Source organism: Aristolochia californica, unplaced genomic scaffold (genome assembly GCF_029961685.1).
Source record: "Aristolochia californica isolate CCGP_79_NKW_82.1479 unplaced genomic scaffold, dmAriCali1.0.hap1 SCAF_13, whole genome shotgun sequence".
Lineage (NCBI taxonomy): Eukaryota > Viridiplantae > Streptophyta > Magnoliopsida > Piperales > Aristolochiaceae > Aristolochia > Aristolochia californica.
The window spans coordinates 11,607,276-11,628,820 of NW_027181804.1; the positions used below are offsets into that span (position 1 = coordinate 11,607,276).

At 37.5% G+C, this 21,545-nt stretch overlaps 1 protein-coding gene and 1 pseudogene across 2 annotated transcripts; one reads left to right on the forward strand and one right to left on the reverse strand.

The window, feature by feature from the left end:
* The first annotated feature begins 1,422 nt into the window (after positions 1-1,422).
* LOC137948090 (heterogeneous nuclear ribonucleoprotein Q-like) lies at positions 1,423-9,859 on the forward strand. 2 transcript variants are annotated; one of them, XM_068794034.1, is made up of 11 exons: positions 1,423-2,376; positions 4,138-4,562; positions 4,656-4,745; positions 4,882-5,121; positions 5,252-5,473; positions 5,555-5,903; positions 6,081-6,274; positions 6,354-6,427; positions 6,551-6,594; positions 7,711-7,769; positions 9,334-9,859. In XM_068794034.1, exons 1-11 carry the CDS (start codon positions 1,575-1,577, stop codon positions 9,499-9,501), a joined length of 2,667 nt encoding a protein of 888 aa, XP_068650135.1. In that variant the 5' UTR covers positions 1,423-1,574; the 3' UTR covers positions 9,502-9,859. The 2 variants fall into 2 exon arrangements, with proteins under 2 accessions (XP_068650135.1, XP_068650136.1); XM_068794035.1 differs by having other exon boundaries at positions 7,714-7,769.
* Positions 9,860-14,322: 4,463 nt separating this feature from the next.
* On the reverse strand, positions 14,323-17,094 carry LOC137947778 (tryptamine hydroxycinnamoyltransferase 1-like; annotated as a pseudogene).
* Positions 17,095-21,545: the final 4,451 nt, after the last annotated feature.

Consider the following 21,545-nt stretch of genomic DNA (forward strand, 5'->3'; position numbering starts at 1 on the left):
ACATCGAATATAATAAAGAAATAATTTATTTTTTTAATAACATAAGATATATTTTAACATTAAAAATCACTAATTTAATACAGTAATAAAAAAATAAATATATTATTTTAACAATAACATAATATATATTTTACGTATTATTAATTAATAATATATTATCTCAAATTTTAAAACCATTGGTTTAATTAATTATAGCAATGGGATAATTAAACCCAAAAAAAATTATCAAATATTTATTTTGACAATATTTTAATTATGACTATTAAATCACTAATTTAATACAGTAATTATAAAATGAATATAATGAATAAATAAAAAATATGGATTATTATTTTTATGACGCTAGTTTAATTTTTTCTAACTTAGAAAAAATTAAACTAGCTTCGTCTTTCTCACGGCGCCCCCATTGCCGATGCGTCATCTTCCTCACAACGCCGATAATGGCGGGAGACTATGGTGGGCCAACAGGCAATGACGACAGAGGCAGCGCTCCGACGGTACGCCGAGAGGGGAAAATATCGGGGGAGGAAGGCCGAGCGGGAGAAAAAAAATCGGGAGAGGAAGCGAAATGTGGGAATTTTTTTCCTTCGGGGTGAGGGAGAAACGCGTGCCGCATGCGATTCATGGGGATGATTTGTAAAATAGGTATGAAACCTAATTCCACCATTTTTGCCTGAACATATTACCTGATACAATTTAAATGAATAGGAGATCATTTTGGACTAATAGCCTAATCGAATGAACTGAGTAATGTTGGAGTAATTCATGTCTGATTAATTTTGGATTAACCCCCCCCGTTAGCTTCTCTTTGATCAGTTTTCTAGTCAAAATACATTTCTTGTTTGTGCATTTTTTTTTTTATTAATTTTTCATTTATCTTTATTGAAGCATAAGAAACTCATTTTCTTATCTATTTTTACTCCTTAAGGGTTAAAAAAGGTTATATCTCCTAAAATGACACAAATACAAGGCTAATTCGGTCAAACAAAAACCTTTCATTTGCACTTTCCAAACACACCTTATGCAAGCATATTTTCTAAGATATGAGATCTAAATGAATATATATCTTGAATAAGACAAAAATGAAAGGTTATAATTGAGAATTAGTTTTAAAATACTTTAAAATAGAAAAATTATTAAATAATTATACCAGGGTCATTGTTTTAGCAAACCTTATGGTGGAATTATGTCTGAATTATAAAGCACCGATTTCCTTTCTAAGCTGTCGGTACGAACCGGACCGGATCGGGTTCTGTTCCATGATGTTGTTGCATACATCGTTGAGGCGTCCTCGAAGTATAGTTTGTAGAAATTTACACAAAAATTCGATACGTGTACGCGCTCAGCCGCAACCGCTACACAACGATTGCTCGTGCGATCTTCGGTTGGGATCAATTCGATTTCTCCCTAGCTATCCCTGATTTCTCCATCATCAGATCACATTCCAGAGACGAAACCCCTGTTCTCAGTTCTTTCATCAGCGAGCAAATTCGCTGCTGCTACAAATTCTCCCCTCGTCATCTTTGCCCTCGTTTTCCCTGAAAACCCTAAGCTCGTCCAGGCCGTGAAGAGAGATGCCGCCTCGAGGGAGGAAAGGCACCGGAAAGAAAACTACGCCGAAAGGTAAGAACCCTTCGCCCAGAACAAAAGCTCAAGCTCAAGCTCAAGCTCAAGCGGAGGCTGTAGAGGAGAAAAGCGTTTCTGAGGCGGAGGTTCCCGTGGTCTCCCTTCAAGATAATACCGTTTCGGAGCCCGTAAGTTTACCCACTGTTGTAGAGGAAAAAACTGTTGTAGAAGAGGAGGTTTTAATCGAGAGGAAGGAGATAGAAGATGCCTACGCGGAACAGGCTGCAAATGTGAAGAAAGTGACGATTGTTACTATGACGGAGGATGCAAACGCAGAAGAGGCTGCCAATGTGAATGCGGAGATAAATGAAATGAAATCGGAGGATAGAGTTGAGGTGAAGATGGAGTCTGTGGAAACAGTTGAGGTTAAAGAGATAACCCTTATGCAATTGGTGGATAGTCGCACGACGGAAAGTGTGAACGAGGAGAAGGAGAACGGTGTTCCTACTGAGCCAGAAGAGATTGCAGAAGGCAAGGCGGAGGCACTTCTGGAACCCCTGGATGGGGAGAACGATGAGAATATTTCTAGAGAGCCAGAAAAAATGAAAGATTGTGTCGATGATATCACTGAAGCACCTGTTAGGGAGGGGAAAGATGTTGGGAGTTTTGAAGCACTGGGGGAAGCTGCAGTTGGGGCGGAGGGTCCTAGTGCAGAACCTGTTGAAGTGGAAAATGATGGTGATTTTGAAGACCCTGAAGAAATTATGGATGGGCGCGAGAGTGAGTCTGCTCCTATGGAACAGGACGAAGGTACGAACTTGATAAAAGCTCCAATTTTGTTGTCGATTTTTTTTCTTTTTCTGCAAATACTTGAATTCTTCTTTATATTACTGGTTATATTTTTAGCGACTTTAGTTACTGGTTTTTCTGGCTGTTTAAAGAAAAAGAGAAAAAAAATAGTTGATTTATTTGGAATTAGAGTGACTTCTTTTCGTCCCTTGCCATCTGAATTGACTTCTGTAGAGATTAAAAATATCCCGTCTACTTTAGCAACACTTTGACATCATTGAATGCCAGTGAATTTAGTGTTGCTTTCACATATCTGTATCTGTTAGTTGTTTTCATAAGTTATTGTATATGTTCTACATTCATGGCGAACTGCAATGACCCTGAAGAGCTATCAGAAGTGTAAAAGTTTTTTATTTCAAAAAAGGTTCAAAGTTTTTGCTTTCAAAAACGGTAAAAGTTTTGATCCAATAAAATTAAGCTAAATGCTTCTTTAATATGAACTTTTCTTTAAGAAAGCATCAGGTTTTTTGATTGTCAAAAAACAAAAAACAATATTTGGAGTTCAGTGATGGTTTTTGAGCCTGTTTTTACTGATTTTAATTGGTTGTAGAACAACTTTGGACCTAAATACTTTCCCACATGAGACATGCAAAAAGCCACTAGGATCAGTATCCACCTTGCCTATACCTCCTTTAGACTATGCTTCTTGCCATATGTCCTACGTTTGGGATGGTTTGATCGACCTAATATGGTTAGTTTGACATGGTATTTTTATCTTTGCTCGTCCGCTCATGCTTTTTATCAAAAACACCCTTGATAAGTGATGGCTTCCCCTGAAGTCTGCCATTTCTTTTTATTTAATAATTTTAACATTGGGCAGTTCTCTAATGATGATGGTGATGAGTATGTTGCGTTATCTGAAGCTTTATTCTGTGATGAAGTTGATTACAATGTTTGTATTTTTCATAGATTTCTGTTTAATTCTTTAATCAAGTTTGTATAAATTATTTATACAATTCTTTAAACTTGCATGAAATATCCACATTGGTAGTTGGAATGGGAAAGTCACAAAATCTGCACTTCTTTAGAATTCAAGGATGTATGATGATATCTTTATATTTTTGTGGATTGTTTGATATATATGTACGTGTGCGTGAGTGTCTTTGTGATGTGAAGAAACACAATTAATGTTAGTCTTAGAAAGAGAATCTAATTATTAGGATTCAGTTTTAGATTTTGATGCATTAAGTATGTCTGCAAGTAGCCATAATATGGAAGAAATTGAATTTGAACCTGAACTTCTTTAATATAATTTTGACGTTATATATCAATTGTAAGAGAGACGTTGTGTTACAAAAAAAGTTTTGATCTCTTGGGTAAGATGGAAAGCACTTAAGTCTGAATAATTATCCTGGAAGCTTTTGAAGTGTCTTATATTTTCAGCAATCAATTTGGCTTTTGGTGGCACCAAATTTTGACTATACTTTGGAAGAGGCTCAGGCTAGGCCTTCTTTCGAGGAATTTTTCTACACAATGAAGGCCCATTTTAGTGTCCATTGGTCTTGATGTTTGCTATTTCTTCTCAATACATTGTAATGGCAAGGGGCTTATGATTTGGTCATTGAATTCAGTTCTTATTGTACATTTTCAATAGCTTAGTCTGGCTGAGTAATACTGCTGTTGGTTCAGTAATAATTTCTGCTGGTGTAAAGGACTGCACACACAGATTCCTGTTTGATATTTCTGGGTAGGCAGTTGTTTAATACTTGTTGGTTGCTTCAGATGCCGATAAGGAGATTGATGCTAAAGAGACATTAAAGGAAGATCAAGCCAACGAAGGAGGTGAGGTTGATGGTGTTGGCCGAACTGAAGGTGGTGACAAGGTGAGAGACAGAGATGAGAGTGGGAGTGATGACGAAGAGGAGGATGAAGAGAATGAGGAGGAAGATGAAGATCCTTCTGTTTATATGCATGCTCCTCTATCAGATCGGAAGAAACAGAAAGAATTTGAAATTTTTGTTGGTGGGTTGGATAAAGAAGCAGTTGAAGAGGATTTGATAAAAGTTTTTGGTGAATTTGGAGAAATTCAGGCAGCTCGAATTGTAAAACATCCAACAACACAGAAAAGTAAGGGATTTGCATTTATCCGTTATGCAACTGTTGAGCAAGCCAAGAAAGCTCTCTTGGAGCTGAAAGATGGAGCAGAGGTGAAGCATCTACATTTTTTAGCCTTTGCAATTTGATATCTCTTTTTCGGGCCTGATTCTAACTTAAGAATCTGAATAATCTTTTTTTATCAGGTGAAAGGAAAGCGTGTGGGCATCTCAGCTAGTCAGGACAATGACACCCTATATATGGGGAATATTTGCAAGACATGGACAAAGGATCATGTAAAGTTTCTTAATATTTCTTTGTTTAATATAGTATTGGTTCTGATATGCTTCAAACATTTCTGTCATTAGCCATGCTCTGATGTTATTTACTGAAAAAAAGTCTGGTACTGACAGTAACTCGTTTTTGATGAAGGTTCTTGAGACCTTGAAGGGCTATGGAGTTGAACAAATTGAGGAGATATATTTACCTGAGGATCCCAAGAATGAGGGAAAGAGCAAGGGGTTTGCTCTCCTAGAATTCAGCACACACTCAGATGCTATGGCAGCATTCCAGCGACTGAGAAAGCCTGATGCTGTTTTCGGCTGTGATAGGAGTGCCAGGGTTTCTTTTGCTCAGTCATCGATGCACCCAAGTGAGGAAGCTTTATCACAGGTTAAGAGTTTGTTTCTCTCTTGTTTTCTCTTTTCTATTAAATTTTTCCATGTTGGGTTCGTTAACAACTCTTTTATGACAGAGATAAACTGGGAATTGATAATGAGAATATTTTGTTGTCTCGTTTCAGGTGAAAACTGTGTATATAGAGTCTGTGCCTGGGTCTTGGGACGAAGAAAAAGTAAAGGAGCATTGCAAACAATATGGTGAGATAGAGAAAATCCAGCTATCTCGGAATTTCACTACAGCTAGGCGCAAAGATTTTGGATTTGTCACATTCATGTCACGTGAAAGTTCTGTAGCATGTGTTGAGGGGATAAATAATGCACAGATAGGGGAGGGAGAGAATAAGGTAGTCACATTCAGGTCTCTAACTTTAGTTTATTTTGGTTGAATTTTCTTAGAAACATTGCTGTATTTTTTTTTTTTTCAGGTAAAAGCAAACCTTGCCAAGCCTCAGAACAAGGGTCGCCTTGCAAAACAAGGTGCTCGGGGGGGCTTCAAGGTCAGGAAGGAAGGGGATCGCTCAGAAGAAGCTGGCCGTTCCATGAAGGCAAGAAGCCATACCAAATCTAAGGGTTCCGAGGCAAAAGGTAAGGGAGTCAGCAATTTTAGAAGTGGTCGAAGTGGTCAACCCTTGAGGCCCCATGGTAGGAGTGGTGGTCAAGGAGGTGTACATATTCAGGATCGCCAAAGAAGAGAACCACAATTCAAAGGTGGGAAGCGTGGTGGGAGAGGTGGTGCTCCTGATTATAATTCAAGACCATCAAAGAAAGCACGGGGTATTTATAAGAGTCCTCTTATTTGTTTTTCATTTAATGATGAATAAGCCAAGGGTAGAGTTGCAATCTGTTATATAAAATGCTCATTTCAGTGCCCCATTCTTATCATGGACCTGATCTTCCTCTGTCCCTGTTCTGGACCTTGGAAATAATTTTGGCATTTATATGAACTTGTAGGAAGCATGCATGATAGGCCAAGCAATGACTTTGATAACCGAAGAAACTCCCGGTTCGGAAAGCCAAAAGGCTACCCTTCTCGTCCTTCTCCATATAAGGATCCATATGCATCAGGATATGGTGCACCTGCTCCTGGCTACCCTGGTCGTGGTTATGGTGCAACCTCAGGGTCTAAGCGTCAGTATTCTGATATGGTATTTTCTCTTCTGGTGCACTGTCCCTCTTCTTTTGTCTAGTATAACTCACTTGGCTAATGAGGGTGATGCATATTAGGAACCTCATGCTGGATACCTTGGACCTGCACCCAAACAAAGCCAGCACGATTCTTATGGTTATGGGCAGAGAAGGTTTGCCTAATCCGACTGCTGAGATCTTAATTTTTGTCAATCTATTCTGCAATTTGATAATCTTTTCTTCATGTGAATGTTTAATTGCTTAGCTGACTTGTGATGTTTCCCCTTGTGATTTAGTGCTGGTGGGTACCATGGAAGTACTGGTGCTGGTTATGCTGGAGGTCTCTCTCTCTCTCTCAAACTTGATGCAACAACTTTTTACATTTGCCGTTACCTCATTTACATTTCCATAAATAGATATGAGTGTTGTTAGGATTGAGATACTCTGGAGTTCAATGCAGTATGTGCCATTGTTTGATGCAATGGTGTTGGTCTGTGTAAGAACTTTGGTTAACTGGTCTAGTTCCAGTAAATGGGATTGGATACATTGAGCTTAACTATAATAGACTTGTGGGAAAAGGGTATTATGGATGTAACAAGGAAAAAAAGCTGGCAAATTGAAATTTGCTTGTATGTTAGCTCATTTTGGAGCAGTATCAACTTTTTGTCATTCCATATATAGAAGTCATGGAAAGTAAAAAGTTGCTGGGAAAAATGAACACTTGCAACAGACTCTTTTGTGTTGGCACTATAATCTCGGCTTTTGGGGCCAACACTGAAGATTCTGTTGCCAGTGTTCATGTCGTTTCCATTTTTCTTTTTATTTATTTATTTATTTTTAGGGGGTGGGGGGGTGGGGGGGGGGGGGGGTGCCTATGGACTCTTCTGCATTTTGTTTCGAATTTTACCTTTCATGTTGGGATCTTTTTGGCGTGTATAGTCTCTTCTTTCTCATTTTACTTCATGCTATCTTACTATCACATGGACGGACATCAAATCTTGGTTCCCTTTCATTTAAATAGTTATTGATTTTTGGGAGAATAAGATACTAGAGGATTCCTAGGTTAGATAAGGAACGAGGAAGTGAATTTTCCATGAAAAAAACACTGATTTGGAAGCCCCTTGTTTTACTGAATGCTTTCAAAAGAAATTTGCATCTTGTTGGGCAGTGTTCTCATGTTATTTGTGTTTAAAAAACTATCTTTGGAGATGGAGCTGTTCTATCCTCAGCACCTTACAGCTGTCAGATAATTGTATTCCCTGTCTTAGTTTTCTTTTGTGTTAGTAGTTTATTTGCTTTTTTTGCCCAATATGTTCTTTTGTTTAGGCTTCTTGGTTGTGTCAAACATGATATGTTGACCTCACCTAGGGCAAAAAAGAAGCTTGTTATGTATACGTATGTTTCATTGCCCATCACAGTATTTTATGATTCTGACTAACATTTTGTTCTGTTACAGCAGGATCAGTAGCCCAAGCTTCCTATGGTTCTGAGTATTCAAGCTATCCTGGTTATGAGGTTCTGTCTCTGTCTCTGTCTTTGTTTTTCTCCCTCCTCTCTTTGTCTCTCTCTCTCTTTGTGTTATTAACATTCATGTTTGAGTTCTCTATGTCTTTATGTTATTTTCATTTTTTGATCCTTGGTAAAATGTCCGTGTATCGGCCATTCCCAAATACTTATGGAATATCAAGTAAGTTTCAGCTTATAAATTTAACTAATATTTCCATCTTTCTTGCATTGATTTCTATTCTGAAATGAATCAGCTTCTTAAGCTGAACAACTCTTAAAAGGAATTAATCTATAAATGTATGACAGCTTAGGAGTGGCTGTTTGCTAACTGAAATAATGCAGAGATTTTTGATTACTATCAATATGGCTTTTGAACATTTAGGTAAAAAAAAAAGTGGCTTTTGAAGAAGTCCAGGGCAACTTTTTTTAGGACAAGCATAGAGACTTCATAGCACTATTAAGAAGAGGAGGTTGTTAACATATCATTGGTATTGAAATCTTAGTTTATGTTATTCTGATGGTAGATTATGTGGCTTTATGGTCTTTCATATTCATGAAAATTGACTGAATTCCACTTGCATTCGGTGGAACTTTCATGGATATATGAGAAAATTGGTGCAAAACAATTAACTGTTTGAATGAATTCAAATTGGATTACATGGGTTTAAGATTTGTTAGCACAACACACCTGTGACCAGATCATGGTACTTCATTTGATGAAAAGCTGGTTGTAGTATTTGTCCATCTGAAGAATCTGGAAATGCATGCAGAGATTTGGGCATGCTTCAATCCTATTTTTTTTTAGTGGTTTTAATAGATGTGACAAGAGGTTATTAAACCTGAGCCGCATGGTGATTGGGTCCTATTAAACCTGGGTAATGATTCCTCTGGCATTACCAACTTTACCAAAATGATGCTGTCCATAAATCAAATTATTATACCTGGATATGATGCCATATTCTTTTTTTAAGATGGTGTTGTATGATGCCATTTTTTTTTAAAATAGAAGAAAGTCATTTCCCAAAAAAAAGAAAAGACAGATCTGGGGCTCCACCCCTCCCCCATGTGGCAAGTGACCTGGTTTATTGGGCTCGGTCAACTAGTTCATTGGAAAATCTACTGTGTAGTCAACTAGGATTTTACCCATTTCTGGGTCTTATAATTTGTTGACCCAGGACTGGTTCCAGTCCAACTTGGCAGGTCTGGTCCAGGTTTGGTAAGATTGGTGACAAAAGATATCAAATGGCTGTAACAGTTAAGAGCATTGAAAGGAGGCTAGGAGGCAAAAAAGAAAAAGAAAAAAAGAAAGCCATTAAAAGAACACTGACAAGCAAATAGAAACTTGCAATGGAAATGAGGAACCACAACTAGCATCGGCAATTGAGTTCTGTCTCATTACAATTATGTGTTAAACTTCTCCAATTATCTGTCCATATTTGCATGATTTGTGTAGAGGAAAATGAGATGATTGTGGCTTAGCCATTGTTGGTTAAGACAAACGCTTGTATATAATACTAATGCAAGATCCAAGTTTCTCCTCTAATAATTTTTCTACGCTTGTTTTTTCTTCCAGGCAGGCTATGCTTTTGCAACAAGTGGTGGTGGTGGTTACCCTCCTAATGGCTCGGCATATCTACCGGGCAATGCAGCATATCCTTCAGGCAATCCAGCTTATCCTCCAGGCAATGCAGGCTATCCTCCAAGTGGTGGGGCATATCCACCTCGCAGGCCATATTACTAGCGCTGCCAAAGCAACTGGACTGTTGAATGATTAGCGAGATTTTGTCACATCTTGTCTGAAGGTAATTTGCTATTCTTTCAGATGCGTCTATTCAAGCTGTTACCCATGTGGAGGTATTGAGAGTTTGTAAATTCCCTAGTCTCGAACGTGGGTTTGGAAGATTTTCAACTTCAGCTTGCCCATGTTGATCTACTATTTATGGCCAGCACGAAGGATTGGCCTTTAAAGAGGGTAGGATTTTTTGCTGTTTATTTTAATGGCTATCATGTTCAGTTGGTTCTTAGCAAGAATTACCTGAGAGCGAGGAATCTGGTTGTCACTTTTAATGGGAGCGAGAAGCCCTTATTTCTTCTTTTCAGCACTTGTGCAATATACATAAATTTTTAACCTGTGCTAAAGAATATGTTCCCTATCCAAACAGAAGTTTTCCGGAGAAATTCTGTTTGTCCACCTGTGCAATGCCCTTCTAATTTCCATCCGACATTTGTCTTGTTTTGCATTTGCTTGTTGGACCCAAGCCCTTTTTTCCTCTCATATAATTGCTTCTTCCTCAACGTTCAGTATTGAAAATGATGTTTGATACAAGGCGGGTCTTCGTAGATTGCCATGAGCCCAGTTTGTGGGAGTAGAGAACGCTTTCTGCTGCAGCAAGACCCACAGCTTAATCCATCAATTTAATACACAGAATATAGTACGTGTCCATAAACTGATGGTTGAGATTTAGCCTGCCATTTCTCCCGGATCAGCTGAGGATGCAGAGTTTTCAATCGCAACCTAAACTAATAAAGTGGTATTAGAGTTCTTCTTCTAGACTCACCTGACGGTGGCATCGAATTGAGCTAGTTCGTGAGCGGTTTGAGCTCGGCTTGGTTCGATTCGATTTATCTGGATCTTGACTGAGTTTGATAGAACCACGGTTCGGTTTGAAAGCCCGCAAGAACGGGGTGGGGGAAATTTTTTCTCCCCTCGTCACCGTTGAGCCCCTCTAGTTTGTTGTTGTGGCCGCCTCCGTCGCTATCGATAGTTGTTCGTTAACCGCCTTCACTGTTGCTCGATTCAATTTTTTCCTCTTATTTGCCTTTTTCGCTGCTTTTGTTGTCGCCTTGGTCACAGACGTCAGCCCCGACAATAGGTCCTCGTCTGCTAGACCCCCTTCCCTCTACATCATCTCGGCAGAAAACCAGAGACCTAAGTTAGGGGAGAAATAATTTTTCTCCCTTATGCTTGAAGACAAGGTGCGATTTCACACGTACGACTTTCGCTCGTGCAACTTCATAAGCAAGTGAAAAAAAAAAAAAACTCTTTCTTGAACTCCCGTGCTAACTCCACTCGTGTTTTTTAGAAAAAAAAACATATTGGTAGCATTCTAGAATTGCTGTAGAATGAATCCATGCTCTAAAAAAAAAAAATGGGCACACGATTAAGTCATCCAAAACCATTTTTCTTAAACTTTTTATCTGTCTCCATGATCTAATTTTCTAGTCCTTGAATCAGAACGATCTGATTGAGTACAAATAGACAAAACTGGCGCTTCTTTTGAAAGGAATGTTTTTGTGTTTGATTATTGAATAAAGTTTATACATAATTATGCAGTTTTCATAAATAATTTTATGCATAGTTTATAGATAATTCTATGCAAAGTTAATATACAGAGGTTATGTCCAATTTTATGTAAAATGTATATATAATTTTATATACAATTTATTTGACTTGTATTTTATGCAGAGTTTTAAATGTAGGTTGGAGCTCGAACTCGGCTTGAGCTCGAACTCGAACTCGGCTTGAGCTCGAACTCGAACTCGGCTCAAGCTCGAACTCGAACTCGAACTCAAACTCAAACTTGACAAAAATTATTGGGCTTGAGCTCGATTACAAGTTTAGGCTCGAGACTAAGCTCGGCTCTAACTCGAGTTTAAAAATATTTAAATCAAACTCGGCTCGGCTCAATGCCACCCTTAGTCGTGATTGCATGATGATGGATAGAAGTGCTCAAGAATATTTTTGTCCTTTTATTATTTTTTCTAATGGGAGTTAATACCGCAGGGTTAATAGAAGAATCAATTGATAACGGAGTTAAAAAGCTTTGTTTTTGTCATTTTAACCACGAGACTGATATGATAATTTTGCCAATGAACTTTTTCATAAATAGTGCACTATGAAAATAAAAGTGAAAAGTACTTTTGCTACAAAAAGTACCTGTTAGTGTTTACTATTAAGTGGTGAGTAAAAGTGAATTACCTAGGTAAAAAGTAAAATCACTCCTTTAAGGCTAGTGAATTCACTTTCACTTGCTCTCTCACTTGCCCCCTCAGGCTTGTTCTACTGATTCTACCTCACTCTACTGTTCAGATATAAAAAATTTAAACATTTGATTAAGTATTTTATTTTATACATTTAATTAATTTTAAAAACTCTTAATTTAATTTTTTAATTATTTATTAATTTAAACAAGTTGAAATTTATCTTATTTTATTAACAAAATAGTTAAATAAAATTATCTTATAAAAAATTAAATCTATAACAGTAATTTTATATAATAAAATACCTTTTTTTATTCACATAAATTCATGATTTTAATATTATATTTTATTTCTAATTTAAGAATGAGAATTTAGATATTACAAAGTTAAAAATTTAATTAAGTATTTGGATATTATAAAAGTAAGTATTTGTTTGATCCTTTTATTTTTATATATTTAAATAATAATTAATTTATTTTTTAAATATATTTATTAATTTAAAACTAGATGAAATTATTTTTAAAAATTTTTCATTAATTTTAAAACATAATTTTAAAATTTTATATTAATTTAACATAAATTGAAATTTATTTTAGTTTTGTCAAATAAAAATATCTAAAATAAAAGTTAAATCTATTCAAGTAATTTTATATGATAAAAAACCCTTTTGTATTTAAATAAATTCTGTATTTTTAATATTATATTTAATGATTATTTTAAAAGTGAGAATTTAGATATTTTAAAGTAAAATTTTGATTAACATTTGGATATTTTAAAATTAAGGATTCCTTTAATGATTTTATTTATATAAATTAATAATCTTAATTTATTTTAATTTTATTTGTTAATTAAAAAGTCAAAATATATTTTAGTTTCGTTAAATAAAACTATATCATAAAATTAAATCTATAAAACTAATTTTTGTATAAGAAAATACCCTCTTTTTTATTTACATAAATTTATGATTTTTAATATTACATTTAATCAATATTTTAAGATTGAGAATTTCGATATTAAAAATTAAATTTTTGTTTAAGAATTTGGATATTCTAAAAGTAAATTTTGTTTAAATATTTTATTTGTTTATATTTAATTAAATTAATTAATTAATTATTTTTTAATTATTTAATAATTCAAACAAGTGAAAATCTATCTTAAATTATTAATAGAAAAGTTAAATAAAAATATCTTATAAAAGATAAATATATTAGAATATTTTATTAATAAATTTATTATGTACTTTCCATTGTACGTTTCAATATACCCTAACATAAAAATTATTTTTCACTATACTCTCTATTGTTCACATTAACACAAAAAAGTAATTTCACTTTCACTTTTAAAGTGCACTAACCCCACTAACGCAAAAGACAGTTACTTCCTCATGTATTCCCTTTCCTCTCCTTTCATTTTCCATTCATTTTCTTTGCTTGCCTCAATACGTTATCTTGAACCAAATAAAACCTTATAATTGAATGAGAAACATTAGGACATTAGGACATTAGGGTAACAAAGAAAGTAGAAGAAGGAGAAGGAGAAATGAAACAAATAAAATGAGGTTTCTTTTCTATTTTGCTGGTTAAAAGGAGAAATCAGAGGGGGAAAATAGGAAAATGATTTCTCTTGTGTAGATGCACATGGAAATTGTAGACTTCATGACATGAAATCGTTAATGATAAGATTGGCTTATGGTGATTATTTGATTGATTTCCGTTTGGACAAAAGCTCACCATTTCCTTCATTCTACAATGGTGAAAGATCAGTAGTCAACATTGATTGGCTTAAAAAATACCCATCAAACAGAGACATACTAAAGTAAAAGTATTCATAGAAGTAAGTGTTATAAATTAGATGCCCTAATTTTAAACTAACAAGAGCAATAATAATAATCACGGAAGAAGAAAAAAAAAACGAAATAAATACAAGATTTATACATATTCGCCTCAGGGTGAGATTACGTCCCGTCTTCTACCGCTGCAATAATCTACTATAAAGATAAAATAATTAACAAGAGAAATCGCATACAATTTACAGGTGTTTTTTTCTAACCTTTCTCAAGCTACAACAAGATCCTTCTCTATGGTGATAATCAAACCCTAATAGCGCCACCCCTCAAATATAAAGAGAAAATTAGGGTAACCGTAATACAAGAGTGAAATCTCCAAGATGCCCTTAATGAAACAACAATCAATTTATCGTGGGCTCCCTGCCAACCTTACCACGAAGGTAGATCAACGTAAAACGTTGATTAAGCTCCACAACTTAATAGTAAGAGGACAGATAAAGTTTTGGATGTATACGGGCAATACATAAATAATATTGAATCCAAAGAAATATTTCGTTTAGATCTGTCATCTATGGTGATGCGATGCAGCAAGTAGCTAGTGTTCTTCTTTGTAGTGCTATCCACATCAAATGCTACTCGATGCCATAAAAGTAAAAATAAAAATAAAAAATTGTTTAGATTTATCATTCCTTCAACCACAAATTCTTAATACAAGGAATGAAATTATCTGAAAGTGCAAAATACATAAAACCATTGGGAATGGGATAATTGATCAGGTATATATGAAAATGCAGCTTAATCTAATGAATGAGCGACTCGTTTGAAAGAGGCGACATGATTCTCAGAAACAGCTATGAAAACATCGATGGAACCCTTCTCTTTGTACGAAGGTACAAACAACAGCAGCTCTTCCACAGGTAGCTCCAATGGAAGGAAAGCACAAGGAGCATCGCCACCAAAATCTAGTTCATGGAACTCGAATCTCAACCAACTATCAACTTCCAAGTTTGGGCATAGCATATTTCCCATCGCCGCCGCAGACTCCACCAGCCCTTCCCCCTTCGACAACTCCCGAGTCGATAAACGACTGGAAATAAGTGTTATCTACCCGAATCACCGCGTCGTGGATCGCCTTGGTAACGACGGCGTGGTTCTCGCTCACCAGCTCCTTCACTCTCAGTTTTGGATATGCCCATAACACAAGGTTGCCAAAATACTCCAAGGGCACCGCCGGTTTCATCCTGGCGCGGCCATTGACTGCGACCCTCACTTGGCTCATCTCATCGTCTCCGAGTCCTCGAGCAAGGGTCATCTTCTTCCATATATGTGTGTGGAGACACTCGAAGGTGTTGTAACGTGACCCACCCACCTTGACAAACTTGTTTCTTGAGCTGAGCTACGAACTCGGCGGAGTAGTGAATGACAAGGTTGACGATGGAGGCGGAAACAGGGGGAGCCTTGTGTTCCTTAGACTCAATGGCCGTGTGGTTAAATTCGCACATGGGGAGGTTTATGGGAAGGGAATTTCCCCTAAATACCTATTTAGAATAAAATATTTTCAAAAATACCAACGTCATCAAAATATTTCTAAAATTATCCAACTTTGACCGGTCAAATGCTATGTGTGCAGTCAAAAGTGACACATAAGCTTTGACTGCTTATGTGTTGCCATGTCATCAGTGTAGTAAACATAGATCGACACGTCATTATTTTACCACATCATCTGCCACATAAGCTGCCATGGCATTAAATGAAAAAATTGAATAATTTTTTTTTAAAAATAAAAAACTCAGATACATTTTTTATTACCTAATATCTACAATATTGGACATTTATCCTTGGGAAAAGTAATAATTTTTATGTCTTGAAGCCTAAAAATTATTTTAGAGTTTAAAAATACAATTTATTTGTATAATTTTTATCACATTATTTACAAAATAATAAATTATTAAAAATATATATTAGTTAATTAAAAATCTTACAACACCTTTTATTATCAATTAAAAATATTTATTAACTGAAAAAATATGAAAAATTTACTTGAGTTTAAAAAATAAATGTACCGGTTCACTTTTTATTACCTTATATTTAAAATAATAAATTATAAAAAAATTTACTCTTACCATTTTAACACCTTTTGATTATTATTTAAAAATTATTGTAATAAAAAATTTTGAAAATTTTAGTTTCTAGTGTAAAAATCAAATTTATCAATACGTTTTTTTCAAATTTATTATTACCTTATATTTAAAATAATTAAAAATAAAATAAATATATAATTAATTAAAAATTCTTACTCTTACTAATTTAACATATTTTATTATTGATTTAAAATATTTTTTAATTTTTTAATTAAGAGGGGGGCGTCGAGGGCGAGGTCTGAGGTCGAGCGGTGGTAGTAGGCATTGCGAGAGGGAAGAGGAGAGGAGGCCGAGGCTGAGCAACGACAGCGAGAGGAGAGAGGTCGAGGCCGAATGACTGTGAGAGAGCAAGAGGAGAGGAGAGGAGGTCGAGGCCAAGCGACGATAGCGAGAGGAGAGGAGAGGAGAGGAGGCCGAAGCCAAGCGGCAGCGAGAGGGCGAGAGGAGAGGGGGCGAGAAGAGAGGAGAAGAGGCCGAGGCCGAGCGGCGACGAGAGGGCGAGAGGAGAAGGGGCGAGAGGAGAGGAGAGGAGAAAGATGAGAGGGGACACATAAGGCATTTAAAATAACTTATTTTGAAAAACAATGCGGTGGAATATGGTGAGGATTATTTAATTTTTTGTTTAATGACGTGGCAGCTTATGTGGTAGATGACATGGTAAAATAATAACATGGCAGATAACGTGTCGATCTATGTTTAGTGCACTGATGATGTGGCGATACATAATCAGTCAAAGCTTACGTGTCGCTTTTGACTGCACACATAGACATTTGACCGGTCAAAGTTGGGTAGTTTTAGAAATATTTTAATGACGTCGGTATTTTTGAAAATCTTATATTTTAAATAGGTATTTAAGGGAAAATCCCTTATGGGAATGGAAACCGCAGCTCGGTTGTGATAGGGAAGAATCTCGACGTCTAGGCCTCAAACTGACCTCGCCCACGCAAGTAAGAAATAACTCATGGATTAGCCATCTGCGACCCGATGATGCGCACCAACCTAGCAAGTGTAAGGATTCAGCTGGATTTGGAGCAGCTCCTCTACTCCTTCAATGGGAGGGTGCAAGTTTGTTAGCTCGTGCGATGGCTCGAAGGGGAGACTCTCAGGCTCTCAGCTAATGTTGTCCCGATTCTGGTCTCGACTATGGGAACTCCAGCGCCATTGAGAAGTATGCAAGGGCCGGCCTCGCTCATCGACCGTGAACTGTCCAGCTAGGTGAGGGTAGATATTCAGAACTTGGGCGAGACCTTGCATCATAGCTACATTGGATGGCATGGCTGGGTGGAAAGCATAGAGAATACTAACATGGAGATCAAAGGCTGCGCGGTCGAAGATCGTAAGAGGAATTGTAACATTTGTGTGGGGATCGATGGATGGATGAAGGATATGGTTTCAAGACGGTGCTGTTCACTATCTCAAGAGCCATTTCTGTTTTTCTAAGCAGAGAAAAGCCTCGGAGGAAACTGCTCTTGAGTTCTTGTTCGAGATCTCGACTATGAACTTCGCAGCCCAGACCTGGTTATTTATAGTGAAGACGACTTCATTCTTTAAGGCTTTCGACTGTTGGGATTCAACTGGTCGAACTACGTAGAAAATTTGGTTTTAACACGTTAAGGATCTTGGTCAAGCAGCCAAGATTGGTGGTCCACTGGAAGAATACCCATGCGGTGGTAGCCACCAAACCCACTTCGGACGCGTTTACACACGGGAAGTCTTATAATGCGTACATGGTCCCAACCACCCCTGCGATGCCGATAAGCAGGAACTAAATTCTTCTTAGATCAGAGGCAACCGTTTGGCAGCTCTTAAGTGTTGAAGTATATGCCGGTTGGGGATATTTATATATAAGGGTTTTAATATAAATACTTATTATGTAACCCTAATTGAAATTTAGTGGATTTTCCGGCCATCGCTTCGGTACGTAGGCGCACTGCCGAACCACCGTAAATAATCCTTTGCCGTCTTCGTGCATCATTGTCTTCTTCGTTAATCACGTCTGTACGTAGGCACACTGCCAAACCACCGTAAATAATCCTTTGCCGTCTTCGTTCATCATTGTCTTCTTCGTTAATCACGTCTAAGAAAGGGTTTTCGCTCATCAACTGGTATCAGAGCGATTTGAAGAACTGGAGTTCCGCGACGACGCAGGGAGACTTCCAATTCGGCGACGACGCGCCGGGAAGAGTCTCTGTTTTTGGAAACAGGAGATTGCAGCGTCGCTGACGACCCTTTCTCTGCCGACGACAGCGAAATCGTCGCTGAGAGAAATCGCAGAAAGAGGAAAGCCCGTCATTCGAAAAAAAAACTACCAAATGCCGAGGAGTTTCCTCAACCTTACCGCTGCCGGGGACGACGGGGACGACTGAAATCTCGTGTCGCGGGGCCGCTATGAGAAATCGCCGAAGAGAGAACGTCACGCAGGACGACGAGAAAAAAAAAACATTCGAAGAGGGAAATCTCCTCTTCTGAAATTCGGAAATTGGGGGACGCATCAGCAGGAGGAAGAGGGAAATCTCCTCCTCTGGATTTCGGAAACGGGGGGGAAGGAATGATTTCCTCTTTTGGAAATCCGGAATACGTATCTCGCGAGGGGGCACCTGACGAGGGCCTGACGCGTCTGGCGCACTGGTAACCGTGAGGCGCATCCGTCGAGGTCAGGTGCAACGTCGAGAGATTCTCACGCCGAACTCGAAATTCAGATTTCATTCGGGTTTTTTCTGCAATTGGAAATTTCGGATTATGACATACGAGAATGAAAAACATGTTAGTATAGCTATTAAAGGTGTTGCAAGGAAAACAACCCGCATAAATGGATAACATAGGTTAGAAAGAAATGGAAGTGAAGGCTATGACGACTATTACGCTTTGTCTGGCTGATGATGAATAAACTCTATATGGAAAATTTGTATATGTCCAAGTCGTTGACGAACAAACTCTATCTTAAACATAACTATATGGATCTGAGCCAGTATATCAACGTTTTTAATTAGCTCATTAGTGATTTGAAGCGGGTTGATGTAAAATTTGAAGATAAAGATAAGTGATGTTGTTGAATTCCCTACTGAATTCTCCTATGTACGAAATTTGGTTACGCCTCTGATGTGGGGAAAAAAAACTCTCGAATTGAAGGATATCACAAATGCTCTATTAGGTTTCCATCAGAGGAATAAAGCCAGTGATGAGACTTCACAAGGTGAAAGATTTATGGTAAAGGTTAACCAGGAACGTGGAAGAAACAAGTCCCGGATTGGATCGAGTAACAAAAAATTTCGGTCTAAATCCAGGAAGAGGAAGGACATCATGTGTTTTAAGTGCAGGAAAAAGGGGCACATAAAACGGGATTGTCTAGAGAAAAAGAAAAGTAATGCAAAGAACAAAGAGGGTCCATCAAAGTCCGTGAATGTAGTGGAAGAAGAAGACTTAGAGAGTGGTGACCAGGATATGTTTTTTGTTTCATCCAGTTCAGATCATGTCAGAGATTCTTGGATTCTGGATTCGATATGCTCTTATCACATGACACCAAATAAAGATTGGTTTCACACCTACAAATTAGTAAACTTTGGTTCTGTTTTGATGGGTAATAATGATTCATGCAAAGTTGTTGGAATAAGAATTATACAAATTAAATTGTTTGATGGTGTGGTTAGAACGTTGTGTGATGTTAGACATATACCAAATTTAAGAAAGAATCTGATTTCATTGGGCACTTTAGATTGCAATGGATATAGTTACAAGTCTCCAAGTGGAATAATGAAAGTGAGTAAAGGTATCTTAACAGTAATGAAGGGACATAAAATATCCGAAAATATCTATACACAGCAAGGTACCATAATTGTAGGTAGAGTTGCAGCTGTAGTGTCTGAGTTAGATTGTACAGTCTTGTGGCATATGCGGTTAGGTCATATGGGAGTGCATGGGATGATGGATCTTCATAAGAGAAATCTATTGAAGGGTGTCAAAATATGCAAGGTTGATTTTTACAAGTTTTGTGTTCTTGGAAAACAGAATAAGGTGCAGTTCAAGGCAGCCACACACAAGACAGAGGCAATTCTTGACTATGTTCATACAGATGTTTGGGGGCTAGTAAGACTAGCATCCCAAGGAGGACACATGTATTTCGTGACCTTTATTGATGACTACTCACGAAAGGTTTGGGTGTACTTGATGCAATACAAATCAGAAACGTTTGCCAAGTTCAAGTTGTAGAAAGTTAAAGTAGAAAACCAGACAAGGAGGAAGATTAAATGCCTCAGGTTAGACAATGGTACTGAGTACACAGACTCAAAGTTCAAGGAGTTGTGTGAGCAACATAGGATTAAGAGACACTTTACAGTACGCAAGACAGCACAACAGAATGGAGTGGCGGAAAGGATGAACAAAACTATAACTGAAAAAGCTCGATGTCTCAGTTTGAATGCAAGACTTGCAAAGAGCTTCTGTGCAAAAGCAGTGAATATGACATATTTCTTAATTAACAAATCACCTAGAGCAACACTAGATGGGAAAGTAGAAAGGGAGGTGTGGACAGGCAGTGAGGTAGACTACTCTGGCTTGAGAGTGTTTGGTTGTCTAGCCTATGTACATGTTTCTAGTTAGGAGAGGTCGAAGCTTGATGCGAAGTCTAGACAGTGTATCTTTTTGGGCTATCAGAAAGGGGTGAAAGGCTTCAAGCTCTGGGATTCGAAGGCAAACAAGATGGTGATCAATAGAGATGTGGTTTTTGTCGAAGAAGCCATGTTGTAGCGTACTCAGGAAGAAGAAAAACAGGTGCTGAAAAATGGCAGCAGAAACGATCATGTGGTGCAGGTGGAGCTAGAGAACCATGGTAGAGAAGAGGATTCTCAACATGCAGAAAGTTCTAGCTTAGGTGATCGGCAACCTCACCATATAGCCACAGACAAACCCAATTGCACTATCAAGCCACCTACCAATTATGGTTTTGAAGATTTGGTTTCTTAGGCGCTTATTACTAGTAGCGGGGATCCTACCACTTTTTAAGAGGCAATACAAAACCAAGAGAAAAGTAGATGGATGGGTGCTATGGTGGAGGAGATGGAGTCTCTGCATAAAAACCAGACATGGGAGTGGGAGTTGGTGGAGCTTCCCGAGGGGAAGAGAGTGATAGGGTGAAAATGGGTGTATAAGCTGTATCAGAAAAAGAGGGGGACACATTCAAGGATCGTCGAATAGCAAAGGGTTACTCACTAAGGAAATGGGTTGACTATGATAAGGTCTTCTCCCTTTAGTCAGACACACCTCCATCAAGGCCGTGTTGGTGTTAGTTGCACATTCAGACATGCAGTTGGAGCATATAGATGTAACGACAACTTACCTTTATGATGACTTAGAGGAATATATTTACATGGTACAGCCAGAAGGGTTTAGTCACCCTGGACAGGAACATTTGGTTTGTAATTTGAAGAAATCACTTTATGGACCGAAGCAGTTTTTGAGGTAGTGGTACAAGCGATTTGACTCTTACATGATCCGGATTGGCTACAAAAGATGTGAGTATGATTGTTGTGTTTATGTAAAAAGCCTTGATGATGATTCTTTTATTTTTCTGCTACTTTATGTGGATGATATGTTGATTGCTGCAAAGAGCATGAGTGAGGTCAACAAGTAGAAGACTTTGTTGAACAGAGAATTTGACATGAAGGATTTAGATGCGGCCAAGAAGATTCTTGGGATGAAGATACCCAGGGACAGAACTTACAGGAGATTTTGGCTATCTCAACATAGCTATGTTGAGAAGGTGTTGAACAAGTTCAACATGGGTACCTTTGGCGAATCATTTCAAATTGTCTACCCTCAATGCCCGAAGACAGATGATGAAGTTGATGACATGTCAAAGTCCCATATGCCAGTGTAGTTGGG

What these genes read in the sequence shown, in the direction of transcription:
- LOC137948090 (XM_068794034.1), top strand. Translation starts at nt 1,575, where the DNA reads ATGCCGCCTCGAGGGAGGAAAGGCACCGGAAAGAAAACTACGCCGAAA. An exon ending in AGACATGGACAAAGGATCAT is followed by an intron (nt 4,746 to 4,881) that starts GTAAAGTTTCTT and finishes TTTTTGATGAAG; the next exon opens with GTTCTTGAGACCTTGAAGGG. An exon ending in TATGGTTATGGGCAGAGAAG is followed by an intron (nt 6,428 to 6,550) that starts GTTTGCCTAATC and finishes CTTGTGATTTAG; the next exon opens with TGCTGGTGGGTACCATGGAA.